This window comes from Chionomys nivalis, chromosome 2 (genome assembly GCF_950005125.1).
Source record: "Chionomys nivalis chromosome 2, mChiNiv1.1, whole genome shotgun sequence".
Lineage (NCBI taxonomy): Eukaryota > Metazoa > Chordata > Mammalia > Rodentia > Cricetidae > Chionomys > Chionomys nivalis.
The window spans coordinates 66983886-67006268 of record NC_080087.1 but is presented as its reverse complement, the minus strand read 5'-3'; the positions used below and the strand labels follow the sequence as shown (position 1 = coordinate 67006268).

Genomic DNA, 22383 nt, shown 5'->3' with positions numbered 1-22383 from the left:
ATAATTCACATGCCTCACTAAAGAAGAGCATCGCATACCCCCAAGACTCTAGTATACTTTATCATGTATCCTTTGCAATACACAATAATACAAGAGCCTCAGGTGTGACCGAGGCATCTTATGACCAAAGTCGTGGGATGGCTACAAGGCCCCTCCAGCCAACAATCAGTTTTCCACGGGGATTCTTCAAGGTCAGGGTGCTTCTAGAAAACAGCTCTGCATTCCAGTATTTACCCAATATAGTGATTCTGCTAAATTTCTTCAACAAAGGCAGGCACCACCTTGGGATTTCTAAACTGTTTGTCATGCCTGTAATGTTACATGCACAGCTTCTATCTTTACAGTTTCTATCTTCTGCTATTTGTAAGGTGTGACACCAGAATGAAGAATTTTGAAAGTGAACAAAAAATGAGACTTTATTAAAGCATTTTCTGTTTTCTTTTGTGGGTATAGGACTTTACAAATTCAATGCATTTGGTGACTGTAATTTCCAAGAACAATAAGACATACAGATTATATAAGGTATACTTTTTTATGGTTTCTCAGTATAATGGTCTGTTATCCCTTTAAGAGGCAAGCCCTGCCTACTCCCCCTCCTTTTCTGTTTCTTTCCTTGTCCCCCTTCTCCTTCCCTTCCATAACCCACTAAATAAATATCTTACTTCACTCTGCATGGCGTGCCTATCCATGTCTCTGTCTCTTACCTGTTGTGTGGCTCCCTGCCAGGGACTTGCTCCCTGCCTGGAACTGGCTGCCTTTGGGAATGTTGCCCACTGCCTGCTGCTGCTCAGGGACCTGCAGCATTTCTGTGACTGCACCCCTCAGGGACAGGAAGCATTTTTATTTTTACCATTACACTCAGAACTATTAATTTTGCGATGTACAGCACATTTAGAAGGAAAACTAAAGACTGTGTCACATTTCTTTTACATTAGTAATTTCATCATCATCATCATCATCATCATCATCATCATCATCATCATCATCATTATTGATATAGGGTCTATGTAGTCCTGGTAGTCCAGGAACTCACTATGTAGCCCAGGATAACCTCAGACGCAAAGATCTTTATTCCTTTGCCTCCTGAGTGCTAGGATTAAAAACATGCACCACCATGTTTTTAATTGGTATTATTATCAATTTTCAGATTTTTGAACAAGGCAAATGTTTTTTATTACAGCTATTCCCAGGGACTAGAGAAATGGTTTGGAGGGTAAGAAGACTGCTTTGTTTCCAGAGTGTTGTGTTCAATTTTCAACACACAAAATTCCTCACAACTGTCTAAAACTTCAGTTTCAGGGAATCTGATGCCCTTTTCAGGCCTCCATAGGCATCAGACGAACATGTAGTACATAGAAAGTCTTGTAGACAAAGCACCCACAGACATTAAAAATAATTCATAGCTGAGATGGTAGATACTGGCAGGATTTGGTGAAGGGTGGAGGGAGGAGGATCATGTGTTTGAGGCCAGCCTAGGCTACACAATTTTTAAAAGCTGGGTAGTGGTAGCATATGCCTTTAATCCCAGCACTTGGGAGGCAGACACAGAGCCTGGTCTACGGAGTGAGTTCCAGGACAGGCCCCAAAGCTACAGAGAAACCCTGTCTCAAAAATAAAATCAAACAAAAATTCAGTTACTATTGCAGAATTTTATTTGTGATATTTTATAAGATTTAAGACTTCATTAAAGGCTTTCACAAATTTCTTGTCTTTGTTTCTATAATGTATATTCTTGGGATTTGTAAGTAAACAATACCATATAAATGCTATGTCACATGATTTACAACAGTATTTTCCTCTTCAGTATGAATTCTTTGATGTCTTCTAAGATTTGAAAGGTGGGTATAGGATATGCCACAGTCTTTGCACTTGTGAAGTTTCTCCCCAGTATGAATTTTCTGATGTGCTCTAAGATATGAGCAGCCAGTAAAAGATTTGTTACATTCCTTACATCTGTAATGTCTCTCTCCAGTGTGAACTATCTGATGTGTTCTAAGATTAGACATGTAGGTAAAGGTTTTGTCACATTCCAGACATTTGTAAGGTCTCTCTCCAGCATGGACTTTCTGATGTGTTCTAAGATCTGAAATCTGATTAAAAAATATGTCACAATCTTTGCATTTATAACGTTTCTCTCCAGTATGAATTTTTTGATGTATTTTAAGACTAAAATTCTGGAGAAAGGACATGTCACAGTCTTTGCATTTGTAGACATTCTCTCCAGTATGAATTTTCTGATGTGCTCTAAGATATGAGCATGTGGTAAAAGATTTGTCACATTCCTTACAACTATAAGGTCTCTCTCCAGTATGAACTCTCTGATGTGTTCTAAGCTGTGAGTTATGGGTAAAGAATTTATCACATTCCATACATTTGTACAGTTTCTCTCCAGTATGAATTTTCTGATGTTCTCTAAGAGTTGACCGTGTAGTTAAATATTTGCCACATTCCTTACATCTGTAAGGTTTCTCTCCAGTATGTACTCTCTGATGTGTTCTAAGATTTGAACGTTGGATAAAAGACATGTCACATTCTCCACATTTGTAAGGTTTTTCTCCAGTATGAATTTTCTGATGTTCTCTAAGATATGTACATGTAGTAAAAGATTTGTCACATTCCTTACAACTGTAAGGTCGCTCTCCAGTATGAACACTCTGATGTCTTCTAAGATGTGAGTCCCGGGTAAAGGATTTGTCACATTCCATACATTTGTATGATTTCTCTCCAGTATGAATTTTCTGATGTGTTCTAAGAGTTGAATTCACAGTAAAGGATTTGTCACATACCTCACATTTATAAGGCTTCTCACCAGTATGGATTCTGTAATGTCTGTTAAGATGTGATATTTCAAGAAAGGACTTACCACATTCTTTGCATTTGTAAAATGTCTCTAGAGAATGAGTTTTCTGATGCCATCTAAGTGATGAATAGTGAGGAAAGGATCTGTCACACTCATTGCATTTGTAAGGCTTCTCTCCACTATGGAGTCTGTAATGGCTTTTAAGATGTGATAGCTGATGAAAGACCTTGCCACATTCTTGACAACTGCAATGTTCCTCATCAGTATGGATTTTTTGATGTCTCCTGAAACTGGAACAGTGGGCAAAGGATTTGTTACATTCCATACATTTGTAAGGCTTCTCTCCTGTATGCGTTTTCTGATGGCTTTTAAGTGCTGAGGACTGAGGAAATGACTTTCCACATTCTTTGCATTTGCAAAGTTTCTCCCCAGTATGAAGTCTTTGATGTGTTTTAAGATTTGCCCACTGGTTATAGGATTTGTCACAATCGTTGCACTTGTAGGGTTTCTTTCCAGTATGTATTCTCTGATGTACAGAGAGGTGTGAAGCGGTTCTGAAGGATTTTCCACATTTCTCACACTGGTATGGTGTCTCTCCAATGTAGACTGGTTGTTGCAAAAGACAGCATGTAGAGCTGAAATAGTCATCGTACTCTCCCTGCCTGTGTTCTTTGTTTGCAGTGTAGAGTCTCTGATCTTGACTAATGCTGGAACACAAATTTTGAGATTTCTCACAGTCTTTAGATTTGGAAGGTTCTCCAGTGTGGATGCTTTCATGTCTATCTAGGTTTGATGAGTCAATAGACGAATCCCTGGGGTTACTGCATGTGTAGTTATTAGAGTTTTCTGTAGTTCCACTTGTCTTATAAAAAGCACTTGTAGAGGGGTCATGAAGCACTTTGCCAAGGTCATTACACTGAGAAGACTCCTTTTCGGTCTTCACATGTTGATGGGCAGGATCACATATGTAATAGTTCTCTGAAAATGAATACAGTTCAGATTATAGAACTTGTTTGAAGATTAAACATTTGATAAATGATTAAGTTCTCTCTTAAGTTAACCAGCAACTACTTAAATATTTTTCTCTCACTATAATTTTATCTATTGTCACAAAAGCAGTCAGACAAGCTTCAATGGTATGTAATTAATAGATATCCCATCATTATAGAAAATGTCTAATGGGAAAAGATGGATCAAGAACTTAGAAATCACTAATTAGCTTTGAGATAGAGCTCACTGACTAATTATATTTAGAATATATGACTCTGTTTAAGTGTTTCTTCTCAGAAATGGATGAAGAAGAGTTTAATCCAATCCCAGGTTCAGAGTATTTACACTTACTAAGTGACAGACAATAAGGAGTACTGTTCCGAAGATCCAATTTCTTTAAAGATTAAAGTCTTATTTAAAAACACCACAGGGTTTATTTCTTTCTTGAGAAAAAAAAACCAAACATTATTCTTCAAAAGTAATGGATACAAAGACAGTATTCTGACAGACAGGCTCAGATTGTTTGAGGCCGGGCTGTCATGGGCAGCTATTGCTTACGTCTATTCTCTACTGCCTGACCCCCACACGCTGCTGTGTTTCTTAAATTTCCTCATAGGACTATTCTCAGGTCCACTCTGTACACTGACTCCTGAGAGTATTTCCTAGAAGGGTGTCTGTGTATTTTCCACTGGCAATAAAATGAAAGATGTAACACGGGGATAAGAATACAAGGATGGCAATTAAAGAATAATCCTACTTAATGGACTCCCTTTAGATTTAAAATTTTGTAAAATTATTCCAATCTGATGTCAGCATTGTCAAATAAAATTGCATTTTGTACTAGTATTATCACCAAAATTCAGGGGCAATAGACACAATGCCTTTTAACAGTTATTACAACAGATGGGTTTCATCCTGGGACTAGGACGCTATATTAAGTGAAATGATCAGGAATCCTTTTAAAAGGAATTGAATATTGCAAAAACATTCTTAGCTCTTGCTTTCCCTTTCACTGGAAGTCATCACTGTTGTCCTTCTTTTTCACTAGCCCATTCTAGTTGTGGCTACTCTCTCCTCTCCACATCCCAGGGCCATTTCATTTGCTCCAGAGGGGTGACTAGGCCTTGCATACAATAATCATGTTCTGTGGTTCAGCCTATGACTCATGATAGAATTTTTAGAAAAAATACAAATGTCTAACACAATATTGTGCTTAGTACATGAAGAAAAAAAGTAGAGGAATCCTAGAATGACTTCCAATTGCTGTTTCCTGTCACGATCTTCAGCGTATTTAGGGAGAACTTTCAGTTTGCATATCTCAACTTTTTATCACAAGTAAAATCATGAAACTTTAAGATATGAGTATAAACTTTATACCATACTAAGTTTCAGAATGCATTGTGGAACCAACTGAGGGGTGGTGCATGACACCGCTATCATGGAAAATGAAAAGAAAAAGTTAAATAGCATGAAAAAGTTCTTTCCTACTACCAAACACTCCCTGGTCTCCCATTATTTCCAAGAGAGCTTAACAAAGAGTTTATAACCTATGAAGTAGGTACATACAAAGGACGAAATTATGAATTCTACAGCAAAATGTTCTTACCCACAGAGACCAGGTTGCTGTAATTCTCCAACATCACATCAATGTACAAAGCCCTCTGAGCAGAGTCCAGGCATTCCCACTCCTCCTGAGGGAAGTCCACAGTCACATCCCTGAAAGTCAACAGACCCTGAAACAAAAAAGTACAGTTTGACCATGTGATCCTGGACAGAGTGCTTTCCTTGACTTAAGGAAACCTGAGATGAGTGAAGACAATTCCTCAGAAAGATGACTTCTAATATAGTCACATTCTATAATGAATGTTCTAATTCTGTGAAAACAGGATGACATAATAGTCTCACAAGCATATCCTTGCAATAAGACACACAAGATCTATATATGGTTGTCTATCTGTTATGCATCCTGTGTTATATTGCAGAGGATCACAGTGTACAAATCTCAGAAGGGAAATTTGTGAGGAAGAAATATGTTCTAAATACAGGACCTGTAGACCATGCTAAAAATACTGACATGAATCAATTCTCTCTGTACTTGGGCCTTACATGACTATATTCTAATAGGCTCAGTTGGGATGTTTAAACTCTAGATCCAATTTCATCCTATGAAAGAGAAAAGGGGCATGTACGAAAGACAAAATTTATGATAGACTTTATAGGCAAAGAAATTTGTTGTTTTTTTTTCATAATAACAGAGTGCAACAACACTGCCCACTGTAAATTTTAACATCAACATGTTAAGTAGTCTATGGGATTATTTTTTTTTTTTAAGATTTATTTATATATTTATTATGCATACAACATTCTGCCTCCATGTATACCCGCACGCCAGAAGAGGGCACCAGATGTCATTACGGATGGTTGTGAGCCACCATGTGGTTGCTGGGAATTGAACTCAGGACCTCTGGAGGAGCAGCCGGTGCTCTTAACCTCCGAGCCATCTCTCCAGCCCCTATGGGATTATTTTTATAAGAATATTTGCACCAGTAGTCAGTAGATAGAAAAATCCACATCAGCCACATTTGATAAAATCTAAAATTTTCTTAAGAAATTGGCCTCAGGAGCTGGACTGTGGTGGTACATATCTTTAATTCCAGCACTTGGGAGGTTGTAGCAGATGAATCTCTGTGAGTTCAAGGTCAGCCTGTCTACAAAGGGTGTAGTTCCAGGACAGCCTCAAAAGGTATAGAGAAGCCCTGTCTTGGAACCCCCCCCCACACACACCAAAAAAAGAAAAAAAGAAAGAAAGAAAGAAACTTAGACAGGCAACTTAGACAACTAACAATTTCAGAGGATTTCAAGAGTATTTTACTCTAAAAGTGTTGTAAAAATTGAGGGAAGTCCAAAAACATCAAATAATATTTAAGTTGCAGCTCAGCATGTATACATAAGTGTAGTAACTGTGGATGCAGTCTGGAATGACATCAATTTCCTGTAAGTTAATGAAGATATTAAATTCTATGAGAATTATTGTCACCTTTCAGTGTTCTGCAAATGTAATGGCTCATGAGAAAATCTGAGCTACTGTATCTGAATTTTGTAGTCCCCAATGTGTTCTTGTTATTACTTATGCTGTATTGTCTAACAGATTTTAGGTTATTAGTGTTCATGGTTCTTCCTTTATTTCTCTAGAAATGGAAAGTGGTGATGTATTCTGTTTGAGCCACGATTCAGAAATAGAAAAGCAAACCTGAGGGTTAAAGCCCATTTCTGAAATCTCCACTTTAAAACATTGCAGCTTCAGGGTGGGGGAACAGAGCCATTGCTCTCAGAGGAACTGATTAGGGCAAAGTAATCATGAAGAATGTTCTTTCTGCACCAAATGTGATGGATTATGCACATCAGTCAGTCAATGCCCTGAGACATTATTCCTGATGAATTCCACATAATGCTTCATAATGAGTTCCAGCCAGAAAGAACTGCACAGTGGGATCTTGTTTGGGGCAAAAAAGAAAAAGAGAAATAAAAAATCCTGATCTCAAGCCAGGTACATGCCTTTAATCCCAGCATTGGCAACAGAGGCAAACCTCTCAGCCTCTACAGTGCTAGTTCTAGGAGCAGCCAGAGCTACACAAAGAAACTGTGTCTCAAAATGACAAAAACAAAAAACTTCTGGTTTGGAAAGTTACCATTGAGCATCCCGACCAAGTGAGTGATGTGAGCAGCAATTCTCCTGAGACAAACAGATGGCAGCTCTCAACAAACACATGGTGATATTAAACACCAAAGAGAAATGCAAGCAGACTACAATCTTAATCTACACCCAAGAACATCATTTTTATGGTACAACCAAGTCACATATGCAAGCCATGTTTTGTACTTTCCACTGCACTTAAATATTTAATATTAGAAGCCAAGTATTATTTAGCATTAAAAACCAAGCTTTATCTCTTAATTGCACATATTGCTAAGATGTTGTGACAACTATCCCATGTGTTTCTGTATGTTCCCTTTATACCCAATATTCAAGGAAGTGAGACAGTTCCCACAAATAGAGCCTATATGTCACAGGAGTCCTCACTCACTAATAAAGATATAGTTTACCTTCTACAGCAGTTAGGCATCAACATATGTTTTGTTCATGTGTTAAAGTGGAAATATTTTCAAAATTACAGGTCCTAAGTTTATGTGAGATATTTGCCCTTGGGAAAAAGTAACTAATATGGGAAGGACAGAATGGAGAAAAGTACTATAGGTGTAGATTTATGGAATTATATTGTATAGCTGTAGTCATAAAGACAGTCAGGTTTAGTTATACAAATAGACTGGAGAATAACATAATATAGAGACCTGAGAAAGAATACCATAAAGCTACGCAAAAAGCCTTGACAATGGAGGCAAAATGATACATTACAAAAATATGGCCTTTTCCATGTCTGGGCCCATGGTCCTGCTGTAGTTGAGGTCGGTGTTGATGTCCATGGCATGTGTTACTACAGGGGCCCATGCAAACCGTGCCTGTTGAAGTACAAGGGCTGTGCTAAGCCAGCAATGCTCCTCACTGGCCTTGTTCTTCACAGGCCCTGGAATAGAGTCCTGAGGAACATGGCTCTGCCACTCATTGTGGAGACACCCCCCACCAACAATTGGGAAAGCTGGTCCCACCCATTACCTGAGAGAGGTGGTACCAGAATTCTAGAGTGAGAACAGAGCTACCTCCCAGGTACACATCTAGTGCTTTGAGTTGGCCACCCCAACATTTACCCTCTATGCTTTCCTGGAATGAGTGAAGGGGGTGGTCCTGACAAACCATAAACTCAGGATCACGATGACGTTGGACAGTGCTTTGGTGAAGGTCCAATACCGATGGTGTACCAGAATAAATATGACCAACAACTCAATATAGAATGAACAACTGCAAATAAAGCTGTTTGAACAAAAGGGTCTACTAAGTGCCACAGCACAGCTCCCAATGCCACAAGACAAATAAAGAGATGAGGGAGAAGTGGGAAAGACGAAAGAACAAAGTGTTCTTTTCTGTTTGTTTGTTTTTGCATTATTATTATCATTACTATTGCTTTTTGTTTTGTTTTTCGAGACAGGGTTTCTCTGTAGCTTTGGAGTCAGCTCTGGAACTTGTTCTGTTGACAGGTGGGACTTGAAATCACAGAGAGCAACTTGTCTCTGTGTCCTGAGTGTGCCACCACTGCCTGGCTATTATTGTAATTTTTAAATTATTTTTTTTTACTTTTCTATTTTTTATTTCTTTTTAAATTTTCCTTTGTGGGTGATGTTCCAAGTGTGAAAGGTAGATACAGAAAAATAAAAACTTATTTTCTTTCTTTTTTTTTCGAGACAGGGTTTCTCTGTAGCTTTGGAGCCTGTCCTGGAACTAGCTCTTGTAGACCAGGCTGGCCTCAAACTCACAGAGATCCACCTGCCTCTGCCTCCCAAATGCTGGGATTAAAGGCGTGCACCACCACCGCCTGGCTAAAAACTTATTTTTAAAAAAAGAGCTAGTTCCAGGACAGGCTCCAAAGCTACAGAGAAACCCTGTCTCGAAAAACCAAAAAAAAAGTGCTGTTCTTTTTTCCTAATATTGGCAAAATATAAATCAGCTTTGATGTCAATTTAAATTTTTTATAATCATCTCACAAACTCTACATCTGTGACTGTCTTCACTATCTAACAATGTGGGAGGCAGCAAAGAAAATAGAATTTTCTCTTTAAATGAAAAACAAAAGAGAACAAAAATCTACAATGCTTATCTTAATTTGATTGGAATAATGAAAATATTTGAGTCAAATATATATTACGCTAACTTTCATGTTTCTGTTCTTTGAAGTTCTTAGGTAATTTCATGGATAGATATACAATAGGTAGGTGGCAGAAGAATAACTATACATAAGTATATTTAAAAATTGAATAAATCATCTAATTTCCATAGCATGGGTTGAGATTCCCATATGATTACTGATATAAACTAAACGCTTATGTCACTACCATATGGAAGAATCCTAATCCCCATGTAATTTTGTATGGAAGTTTGGCTTTTAGAATTCAATAGATTTCAAAAAGGTATGGGTGTAGGGTCTGCCTGATGGTATCAGTGTCATTTTATAAGCCGTCCAGGAGATGAGACAATCCTTTCTCTTTATTATTTAGGCCATAGCAAGGTAGATACAATTTTTTCAAAACAGATTGTGTCCATAACAGAACTTGGCCATATGCTACCTTTATCTCGTCATTCTGATCACTAACAGTATAAGAAATATATTTGTGTTATTTATGTCATTCAGGCTAAGATATTTTGTTTCAACAATTTGACTACCTTAAGACATAAATGAAAATCCATGAATAAATGTATTGAACAGCATCTTAAAAAAAAACAAACTTATTTTTAAGAAAAAATATTGCCTTTTCAACATCTGGTGCTGGCAAACCTGGATTGAGGAGAAGAATGAAATTAGATTCTCATCTTTCATTTATATAAAAATCCATTCAAAATGTATCAAAATCCTTATTTAAAACCAGAAACACACAGAAACCTAGAAAACTTAGGAAATACCCATGAGGATATTGGGATGGGCAAGGACTTATTGATTACAATGAACACCAACAGCACAGGAACTGACCCAAGTGTCAATAGATGGGACAACATGAAAAGCAAGAGTTTCTGTCCATCAAAAGGAACAATCAGCAGAGCACACAGTCACCTACAGAGCAGGAGAAAATCTGTACCTGTGACACTTTGGAAAGGGGCTCATATATATAATTTACAAACAATTATGGAAATTAAATACCAAGGAAATAGAAGTGCCAATAAACAAATGGGCAAATGAACTGAAAAACAGATTTCAAAGACATATACACAAATGGCCAATAAATACTGAAAAAAGTGTTCAGGATCCCTAAAATGCCATCACAGAAACACAAACTAAAACTACATTGAAATACTCCATCACTCCAGGTAGAGAATGGCTGTCATCAACCAATCTGACAAATGTTAGAGAGGATGAGGAGAGAAAGGAAGCCTCATAAACTGTTGGTGTATGTGGGGGAATGTAAATTAATACAGTCATTATGGAAATCAGTTTGTACATTATTGAAAAACTTGAAGAGAGAACTAACATATGACCCAGCAACATTAATCCTGGAAACATAGCTGTAGAACTCTACACCCCAATATAGAGATATTTACACCCATGTTTACTGCTTCTGCATTCACCACAGCAAAGTATTAAAAGCTATCTAATTATCAAAAGATAAATGGATAATGAAAATGGTATTTATATAAAATGGAATACTATCTAGCTAAAGAAAATCATGTAATAAAAATTTGCAGGAAAAGGGACTTCAAATGTGTAATATTAAATGAGGCCATACAGCATCAGATAGAAGAAACCACATTTTTCCTCATATGCGGAATCTAGCCAATATTATGTGTATATGGAAACAATGTATATGTGGGCACAGTAAAACATGGAGAAAAGAGAACAAGACAGGTTAAATACTAGGGTTCAGGTAGGACTAAATACAGGTAATGATCACATGTTATGACACAGGATATAAAGCTAATTGCCTTTCTAGCTCTAATTCTGCCACAGATTTTTTTTTCATGGTAGATAAATTCATAAAAATATATTCAATAACAAAAATATAAAATCCCATGTTAGGCCGCAGAGCTTCTGTTCCCAATGACAACTCTAACCGCATAAAAGTACATTGCCCATTCTTTAGGTCTGGCTAATTGCAGTGTGTGATTTTGTTGTTATTTCTTTGAATATTTTTCATAATAAAATTCAACAATTTTCAGAAGCAAAAAATTAAAAGAGTTGGAATATCTGAATATATAACATTTCTATTTAAAAAAGTGGATAGGATCACTGACCTGGGACATGCTTACTGGAGAATCAGCCATTTCTTTCTGTTTTTCTTGAGTTTTTCTTTCAGGATCAAGGAATAGATGGCTTGCTGTCCTTTTATATAAGGGGTCAAAAAGAAAGTGCAAAAATTAATACTGAAAGCTGTTAGAGAAGAATGACAAACTGCTTGAAAAGACCCAAGCAACAGAATATGACCAGGTGTTCAGACAATGATTCCAAATCCACAAGAGCATGGAACGACATTTGAAGCTTGAACAGAAAATCACCATCAACAATATTGTTGCATCCAGGAAGTTATCTTAAAATTGATGGAGACATTAATTGCATTTCAAGATATTTTCAAGTTAACATGTTTGATTTCACTAAGCTTTGCAGACAATAAATAGAGACAAAATTTATACAGGAGAATCAGTGGATTTATCCATGAGACTATGGGAAATAATAAATTTCATGAGAAGAATAGATAAATACAGGAGACCTAGGAAATAATCATTCATGGGCAAAATAACAAATCACTAATTCTCACAGAGCAGAGAAATATTACTATTAAACCAACCAACAACAATATCAAAAATGAAAACATAAGGAATAAAAACCATAGCAAGAAATATCTATCCACCCTGGAAATCATTATGAAGAATCTACAATTAAATAATATTTCGTCAAGTTAAACAACTCAAACACATGACCCAGCTGTTTCCATTCCTTGGCATATGCTTAAAGGACTCAACATCCTACTCCACAGATACGTGTTCAGTCACAATCATTGCTGTTCTACTCACAATAGCTACAAAATGGAAAGAAGCTAAATGTCTTTCATCTGACAAATGGATAGTGAAAATGTGGTTCACATACACTATGGAATAGTATTCAGCTGTTCAGAAAATTGAAATCCTGAGCTTTGCAGCTAAATGGATGGACTTGTAATAGATCCTATTGAGTGAGGTAACCTGGACCCAGAAAGACAGTCATTGCATGTTCTCTCTCATAGGAAGTTCCTAGCTCCAAATCTTCAGACGTCAGTATACAACCTGGAATGACTGTAGTAACAAGAAAAATAAAAAGAGACCAGGTGTGGTGGCTCATGCCTTTAATCCCAGCATAGGCAAGCAGATCTCTGTGAGTTGGAGGCCAGGCTCATCTACAGACTGAGTTCTAACACAGCCAAAGATATATGGAGAAGCCCTGTCTTGAAAAAAAAAAAAACCTCAAAACAAACAAACAAACAAAGTAAAAAGAGAGTGCTGTGGAGTGTGGATGAGTAAATGAGAGGGGAATAACAAAATAAGTGATGTAAAAGGAAAATGGAAAAACAGGGAGGGATTTAATTATGGAAAAGGGAAAGATGTAAACAGAGAAGGAGGGTAAAATAACAGTAAGGATGTTTAAGTCATATTATTATTCATCCACCAAATATGACTACAATACATGTAAATCTGTGTAAGCATATACATTTAGAATATAAAGGAAAATTTCCCATCTGAGCCAATAATGTTCCCATAAGATTCATAGATTTTCTAACAAAACCACCAACACCAGAAGTCTATTTTGAAATTGTTGGTCAGATCTGTCCAAGAGACTCCCAAAACATTACAGGTTAGTGCACTTGTTCATGGTTGCTTCCCAGAGGTAGAAGGTGAGTGAAAGAAGCTATGCACTTCAGTCACAGACCCCAGAGGACTCAAGATGGATCAGAATTTTGACTTCCTGCCTGAGGACTATCTTTCATGGTATCTGAAGTTAACATGCACACTTTCAAAGGAGGGAGTCAACCGACAGTCCTATCCAGCTACAATACTTAGGAACCACAACAGAGATCTGCACTGCACAATAGCTATAAGGATGCAAGAGTGGTACACATATCTAGGTGGGAAGCAACAGCTTACTAGTTGAACTTAAGACACTTCCAAGAAGAGGTAAATCATGCCTAGTAATGGAAACCTAGCCAGTCTCAGCGGGGTTAGAGGAGTCAGGGATCTTGGAGAAGAACCTATAACTACTATTCATCACTCACAGGCACTCTCCATCTTCAGCCTACAGGCCCATAGTATCCATAGGCACCATTTTGTAGGCTGAAGATGGATGCTGCAACATACAGAACTTTGGGTAACTGTCCAGGCAGTGAGATGTCTCTGTCAATTCTAGTATTTTGGAAGTTGCTTACAATGCACTTCCTGTTTACTTAGGTAATATTATATCCTTCTGCAGTCTTTGACAAAGTTTAAGAAAGATAGTTATAATTATAAAAGATAGATTAGATATAAAACTTTAGACTCACAAAGATAGGATAAATAATAGAGTATTTTCCTTAATTTGACAAATATAAATGGACTAAATATTATAACTACAATTCTTGCTTGATAACTGTTTTGTTATATGTAATTTTACTATGTTAAAGTTAAAAGCTTCCTTTTTATTTAGTCAGAAAAGGGGAGGTGATGTGGGATTTCCCTCTGTATGATGTCAATGTGTTTTGTTATCATTGATTAATAAATAAGCTCCTTCGGCCTATGGCAGAGCAGAATAGAGCAAGGCAGGAATTTCAAGCAGAGATAAAGAAAAGAAGGAGGAGTCAGAGAGATGCCATTTAGCTGCCAAAGGAGAGATGCTAGAGAACCTCATGGCGAGACATAGATTAACAGAAATGGGTTAATTCAAGATGTTAAGAGTTAGCTAGAAATATGCATGAGCTAATTGGCCAAGAAGTGTTGTAATTAATATAGTTTCTGTGTAATTATATTTGGGTCTGGGCACCTGGGAAACGAATAAGCAGTCTCCGCCTACACAGTAGGGCAATTCCGAGGAGATCTTCCCCAGTCTCTGGAATTTTTTCTAGTGAAACAGAATGTGGCAAACTGTTTGTATATCCCACTTACACATTATCTTGAGTCCTTTCCCATCTCTTTATCAATCTCTCTACCATACCTGGATCCTTAGCTACTCTCTCCTTCCTCTTCACCTTTCAGGCCTTTTTGTTCTGCTCCACAGGTGAGCAGGTCTGGGTGATCAGTGAGCCCTGCACATGAGAAAGATTCTTCAGAAAGCACAAACATTTCTCACACAGAATTGCTCTTGTGGATAAAGAGAAAACTAAATAAAGGATTCTACAAATGATTCCCCAGTTGTCCTGTGGGGTCAGAACACTCAAAATATTTAGAAAGCATTTTCAATTAGTGTCACTTGAATGCCACTTCTAGTCACAGATCCGTCAAATCTCAGGGACAGAAATGGAACTGAATGATTGGTATGAGATTATTATACACTAGTGATGTTCTCAATTTATCATGGACCCAATATGACGGAAGCCTCATACCTCTCAAAGGGACACACACTTGCAGAGTAGTTTGTCAAGAAACGCTAAGGAGGAATAAGAGAGACTACAAGCGAACTATTCTCACCCACAGAAACCAGACTGCTGCAACTCTGCAACATCCAGTCTCTGTACAAAGACCTCTGAGCAAAGTCCAGGTATTACCCTTCTCCTGGGAGAAGTCCAGTCACACCACTGGTGTCAACAGACCACAAAATAAAACAGAACAGTTAGAAAGGTTGTGTTGATGCACACCTTTAATGCCAGTCATGAGGAGCCAGAGGTGGGTAGAACTATGAGTTCCAGTCTAACCTGGTCTTCACGGTCAGTTTTGAGCCAGGCAATTAATTCAGACCTCAAATAAAAGAATCAGAAAAAAGAAAAGGAAAAAGAAGGAGGAGGAGGAGGAGGAGAAGGAGGAGGAAGAGGAGTAAGAGAGAAAGAGAGAAAGAAAGAAAGAGAGAAAGAAAGAGCAGAAGAACAGCAGTTTGGTCATCTAGGGACAGAGTGCTTTTCTCTGAATAAGGAGAGGAAAGAAAAGACTATTGTAGACATTTTTCTGATGAGTGATTATAATTATTTAGAGATGCATTTAGTACTATCCTAAACAATAATACCTTTTCATTTTTTTTTCCCCTCAGATGCATCCAACATAGGGTTCCTCTGTGTAGCCCCAGATATCCTGAACCTTGCTCTGTAGACTAGGCTGGCAAGAAATGCCAAGATCCACCTGTCTCTGTTTCCCAGATGCTGGAATTAAAGGCTTTGCCACCACCACCACGTGGCTTTTAATGCCTTTTCTAACTGTTAAAATATGGTGACTTAATACCATAAAAAAAAAGCATACTGTGCTTTTTCAGGCTCTAAGTTGCATATTATCTTTTTTTTTTTTTTTTTTTTTTTGACATAGGGTCTCACTATGAAGCTCTGACTGTCCTGGAACTCAATATGGAAACCATGCTGGCCTGCAACTCACTGAGGTCTCTGGCCGTCTTTGCCTCCCCAGTGGTGGCGGTAAAGGTGTGTGCCTCCAAGCATGTCAAAACATTTTTCAGAAAGCTGTATTTACATTAGAGTCCATATATCTCAGATGAAAAAATAATGGTGGATAAGAAGTTTTCTTTTATATGTTTACAGTCATAGCTATGGAAATTGCAAAAAACTATATTTTCCGATTCAATTACATTCGCAGGCGTTCTTTCCTTGACGAATATATAAAAGCGCTCCAAGAGTCAAAGTCCCTAATTCTATGCCATTCTGTTGAATAGGGAAGTGGTTTAACGTGGAAGTTAGCCGGGATAAACACAAATTTAAAAAGCCTGGCCCTTTACACCGTAGCAAAGAGAACCGTGTTTGCAAATATCAACACATAAACTCAAATACTCTACTACATTATTTTTATAGTAACATTTTGGAATGAAGATCAATAAAAAAAGAATCAGGTCCAGTCTTATTATGTAAAATTTATCGACAAGGGAAGACATCCACAGCAGAATTTCAGAGCCGGCTTCCTTATGAACAGCAGAGAAACTGCTCTCACCCCTGGTCCTTCCCTCCTGGGTCCCAGCCCCGCAGCTCCTCTGACCTGGGAGGTTCCAGGGCCGCCGGGCTGCGGTTCCCCCACTGCGCTGCTGATTTTCCCAGGCCGCCCCGCGGCGACTGCGGCTCCCGGGAGTTTTCGCGTCCCCGTGACACCCGCCGCGTCCTCCGCATTCAGGTCTGCACCACGCAGTTCCACAAGGTGCAGGCCCCTTAGTAACGACATGGAATGGACACTCGACACTTCCGGTTTTGCCGCCTCACTCCACTTCCGGGTCCTCTTACATTGTTTCCCAGCTTCCGTTTACGTCACTACTCTAATTCCTCCCACTTCTTCATCTCTATTGTTCCCCAACACTCAAGTTCTACACACCCTCCCAAACGCTTTTCCAGCAGAGTCTCCGTCCCACTGAGACCGGTCCCTCCCTCTCTGTCTCAGGCTTCCATCCACACAGCGCCAGCTGTCAGGCTGCCCTGGACCCGCTCTGCACAGCCTCCCCTCACGCTTGCTGCCAGCCTAGACCAGAACTGAATCTAGGAGGACGCTGCATCCGGGTGTCTGACCCCACAGTGAGTTTTGAACCTTCAGATAAAAGACAGGCAGCCTAACCTCGACTTGACTACCAGACTCCCGTGTTACATACTTAACCAAACGATAACACGCTAAATTAAGATGCCAACTTCCCATCGCCAACACAAACAAAAGAAGCCCAGACCAAATTCTTACATTTTGATTTTGGGAGAATCATTTCAGGAACTTGGATTTTGAAAAGAAATAGGTGTCTTATGTTCGTGGTGAGTCTATTCCCAATAGCCCACCGGTGAGTTCCTCCCGCGCTGTACTGCTCTCACCACTAGATGGTGGTCTTCTCTTTTACTCACTCAGAAACAAGTTTGTCTTCTGTGATGCATGCTAAGGATGCTTTGAGATAAAAGATTTTTTTTTTTAAGGCGGAGGTGAATTCAGAAACTTCTGCTGTACCAGATGCAGAAAATAATTAAGGTTTGTGGTTCTTGGCCTAAAAACGTCAGTTACACCATCCCATGTATGGCTCTGGGAACACTGAGGAAAATGAGGAGGAATGAGAAGAGAAAGAGGAGGAAGAGCTAAGACACAGCATTCTCTAGACTCCATACAGCTGTTGTAATCAGTAACCAACAGCAACTGCACTTACCTGCGTTGACCTCACACTAGACCACCATCAGTCAAGAAAAGGGCAAGGCTCACAGGACCCACTCTTTACCTCTCAAATGGTGGCTGTGAATGGATTGTGGAAGAATCATTGTCTTTAGTTGTAGTCCTCTGCTGGGCTCAGTAGGCTCCGACACATAGCTCCAAATCCACAGTATCACAGATGGGCCTGGTTAATTTCAGGGGATCCCAAGCAAAATCAATAGAGATGAACACAACAGAGACATTTGTTGGAATTGTGGACTAAAATAGTAGACGTGTAGGAAGTGAAAGTAAATAGTATTTGAGGCGCGCACACACACACACACACTTATGTGTGTATAAACACATATATATGTATGTGAGTGTGAAATAGTTAATAATAGATAAAAGTTACCTTTGTTTTTCCAGTTGGGTTTTCTCTTTGTAACCCTTGCTTTTCTTGAACTCCCTTTGTAGACCAGGCTGGCTTCAGAATCTCAGAGATCTTCCTGTCTCTGCCTCAGGTATGCTAGGATTAAATTGCAACCCATCCTGCCCAGTTCAGAATTTTTTTTTAAATGACCATATCAGTTAGTTTTTTTTTCTGCTTGTATCAATATTTGTTGAGGTTAATTTTTAATTTTTTCAGGACTGGGTGTCTCTGTGTAACAGCACTGACTCTCCCAGAAGTCCCTTTATACACAATGATGGCCTCAAATTTACTGAGATCCACTTATATCTGCCTCCATAATGCTGGAATTAATGGAGAATGCCATGAAGGCCTGCTTATAATTTGGTTAATATTAAGTAATACTAAGAGTCAGAAGGAATCTTCTTTTTTTTTGCATCAAGAAGATTCTTTTTAATCTATTTTATTTGTGACAACATTTCACTGTGTTGTCCTGACTGTCCTGGAACTGCAAATACCAGGCTAGCTTTGAACTCTCAAGTATTGAGATTAAAGATATGTGCCACCACTGCCCGAATGTCAAGAAGTATTTTAAGTATCCTTGATGTTAGTTTTTCTCTGAAATTTTGTTATAATCCTGTCAATCTGGTTATGGGGTTGTATTAAGGGTGGTGTTTCATATCTGCTTCAGTCACATTGCTACTGATGGTCTGTCTACATATTTATTTCATGTTGTTGAAATTTGGTGTGTTATATTCACCTTGAAATCCATCTATTTCATTTAAAATTTCAATGTAGTGTAATAGAAGTTTTTAAACAAGAGATTCAGTGGATCTCTCATTTTTATCATGTAGGCAGTTCAGTTACCTTGGGTAACTGTCAAGACATGATACCATGCTACGTGGTAGAGACACACACCTTTAATCCCAACACCCAGGAGGCATAGCTAGGCAGATCTCCATGAGTCTCAGGACAGACTGCTCTATGGAGTGAATGCACAGAAAACCCTATCTCAAAAAAAAAGGCATAATAATACAAAGTTATGCATAGTTGACAAGGTCAGGCAAATCTTTTAACTCAGCACTCAGGAGACATTGCCAAGGGGAACTCTGAATTCAGTGTCAGCAAAGTCTACATAGTGAGTCTCAGACAGCTGGAATATCGGAGACCTTGTCTCAAAATAAAGTAAATTGCTCCCTGAGGAGTAATGTTCATGGTTCCAGAAGTACCTTGCAAGGTTCCAAAGGAGGAAGCCAAACAACAGCCCTAGCCAGCTATAATGCTTATGAACCACATCAACTGTCATTCTGGCACAATAGACATAAGAATGTAGTAGTGGCATGTATACCTTGGTGGTAACCAACATCTCTTTTATTGGACTTAAGACCCTCTTAACAAAAGAGAAATCATGACTGGCACTGGAAATCTAGCTTCTGACTGGTGCTGGTAAAGACATGAATCTTGGAGGACAACAAGCAACCACCACTTTACTAATCCACTATAATCACTAACAAGTAACTAAACATTTGTCTTTGAACCCACAGGTAAGCTTATTCTTCACCCCTCATCAAAAAAGCATCTCTTTTCAACAGAAACCACTACAAAAATCCACAACTAATCAAAATGCAGAGATGTGCAGCCCAGACCCACTGAATATATCTCTAAAACACTCCTGTATCATTTTTGAAGAGGGTCTATAAAGATTAAAAGAGGCAGAGGACCAGAGAGTTTGGTGTGAGATTGTGTCCCCTAGTATACTAGTCAGTGTTCCCTGGAGCAACAGAACTTATAGAATGAAACACACACACACACACACACACACACACACACACACGTATATATATATATGGATGACTTACAGGCTGCTGTGCAGATAATCCAACAATGGCTGGCTGTAACAGAAAGTCCAAAAATCCAGTTAGTTGCTTAGTTTACAAGGCTGGATGTCTTGGCTGGTCTTCTATATATGCAGGAATCCCAAAGGAGTAGGGGTCCAATGCCAGTGAAGAAATGAATGTGCTACTAAGAAAATGAGCCAACAAACAAACAATGAGCAAAATGATTCCTATTTCCATGTCCTTCAAAAGGCTTTCAGAAGAAGGTGTGGCCCAGATTAAATATGTATCATGGAGCCTCTCTATTCTGACCAAAGGTGTGTGTCCTTTAGTTTCAAGATGTGGGTTAATGGCATCTTCATATCTCAATGTTCCAAACTAGGAGTGGATTCAGTTAATTCAAAAGAAACAAAAATATTCTCACAAGTGTGCCCTCCATTTTTGAAATGTAGTTCATTCCAGATGTAGTCAAGTTGACAACCAAGAATAACCATCACACTTAGCAATGCTAGATCTTTGTTTATAAAATCTTACCAACATGACCTCCCAAATATAAGCTGAATAAAGACAAGAACAATGAACATCCAAAAGTGTCTGGGGAGGATTCCACAATGCCTCAACCCTACACTGAGAATTATAGCTACTGGGGGATGCTTGGAGCAGGAGAAATCGTACCCCCCAGGAAAGAGCACACTAATTGGTTATTCAATACCAAATGGTCAGCACTGAAAACACACATCCAATTGACATTATATGGACTGAACATTTTATTTACAATTATGAATGTATACACATAGACATTTATGTATACAGGAAACATTAATGAAAAAGATACCATGAATTTGAGTGCAAGCATAGACGGTATATGGAAAAATTTGTAGAAAGGACGGTGGGAAAAGAAATGTCCTAATTATATAATAAGTTCAAAATTATAAATCTAAAAAAGTGAAACTAAAATAAAACAAATGAATAAACAATTACAAACCCAGACTAAAACCAAATAAACAAACAAGTATATACTTATTTGGTAAGGTAAATGCAGACTAGGACTCCTTTAAGTTTCCATGCTGCCCTAGCTACAATGACAATAATCAGGAACAGAAATGATAACTACTGTTGGTATAAATGTTGGGAAAGGAGATCAAACACTGAGAATTAGGACAATTAGAGAATGAACTTATGAAGTCAGTCTGGTGTTTTCAAAATAATGACTAAATAAAAGAAGGAAAACTAGTCTGCTATCTAATTACTGCACTGATGTGTGACACTATTTCTGTGACAAACAGTGGCAACCATCTACTAAAAGAGATAGGGAACCAATGAAATCCAAATGTTAGAACCAATAATGTCTGTCTTGGTAAACCAGTGAGATTCTGTTTGTTTTCTCTATTAGGGGTGCTTTGTCTGCATGCATATCTGTGCACCACGTGTGCTCCTAGTGCTAGCAGACCCAGAAGAGGGCATTGGATACCCTAGAGATAAGAATGTAGATTGAGTGCCCATGTGAGGGCACTAGGAATTCAAAGTGAGTTTTCTGAAAGAGCAGACAGTGCTCTTAACCATTGAGCCATTTCTAAAATCAAGTAGACCAATGAATTTTATTGGGGTGACTTTATTGGGTGTGGGTGAGGGTTTACTTATAGAAGCAGAAAGGACTCAATGTCAGCTGTTTCATCTTGTGAGGGTGATAACTAATGAAGCTGGAAACCTGGGGATCACAACATAGATTGTAGGCAGCTCAAGGGAGGTTGGAAGTGTCTTTCAAGTCACTTAGTACCTCCTCCAGGTGTAACATGAGTAATAAAAACTGAGAGACAGATATTGGGGTTCAGAAAATCAGAAGCAGTCATCCAATAGAGAGCTCCTACCTCTATAGAAACTTCAGACTGAAAAGAGTGAGTTCATGTCTCATCCCACTTTATATTCCTCACTAGTGCTGGGATTAAAGGTGTGTGCCATCACTGCCTGATCTATAAGGCTGACTAGTGTGCCTACCTTTGCACGCTGATCTCCAGGCAAGCTTTATTTATTAAAATAAAAATAAAACATCACTATATTTCCTCTTTTTGTCTAAAATTAAAAAGAGTATGATTAATATAATAAAAACTATGTACAATAAGCACAATAACTACATTCAATATATACAGGTAATAAGTACATTATCAATGCCTAATCCATTAGGCAATTTAGAGAAAATATTCCATTATCTATTCTATCATGGTGAGTCCAAAAGGTTGTATCTAATTCACTTTCTGATGTAATTTCCATTATCAAATAATATTACAATGTCTCTCAACCGTTTACATTTTACACCTCTTTAGTGGCTTTCTTTTCTGAGTCTTGTAAACAAGGAAAACTGTAACTATAACTATCTGGTCTTCAATAACCTCAGAGACTCTAGAAGTTAATAATATTAACTGAGTAAACAGGATATGCAAGCAAGTGATTTCCAAAATATGTG

The 22383-nt window shown here is 38.3% G+C and overlaps 1 protein-coding gene across 2 annotated transcripts; it reads right to left on the bottom strand.

The window, feature by feature from the left end:
* Window positions 1–1081: 1081 nt before the first annotated feature.
* LOC130869624 (zinc finger protein 54-like) lies at window positions 1082–16762 on the bottom strand. Of its 2 annotated transcripts, XM_057761927.1 has the most exons (5): window positions 16572–16702; window positions 14602–14692; window positions 11682–11769; window positions 5397–5523; window positions 1082–3778 (listed from the first exon to the last, which is right to left on the bottom strand). In XM_057761927.1, the coding sequence occupies exons 3-5, from the start codon at window positions 11709–11711 to the stop codon at window positions 1767–1769; spliced, it is 2169 nt and encodes a 722-aa protein (XP_057617910.1). In that variant the 5' UTR covers window positions 11712–11769; window positions 14602–14692; window positions 16572–16702; the 3' UTR covers window positions 1082–1766. The 2 variants fall into 2 exon arrangements, with proteins under 2 accessions (XP_057617910.1, XP_057617909.1); XM_057761926.1 differs by lacking the exon at window positions 14602–14692 and having other exon boundaries at window positions 16572–16762.
* Window positions 16763–22383: the final 5621 nt, after the last annotated feature.

Bases quoted from the DNA above. Each gene is read 5' to 3' on its own strand.
- LOC130869624 (XM_057761926.1), bottom strand. From the start codon at position 16,699: ATGCGGAGGACGCGGCGGGTGTCACGGGGACGCGAAAACTCCCGGGAG. The intron at 11,770-16,571 runs GTCAGAGGAGCT...CTTATATAAAAG, and splicing joins GCGGCCCTGGAACCTCCCAG to GACAGCAAGCCATCTATTCC. The intron at 3,779-5,396 runs GTAAGAACATTT...ATTCATTTTCAG, and splicing joins CAGCAACCTGGTCTCTGTGG to AGAACTATTACATATGTGAT.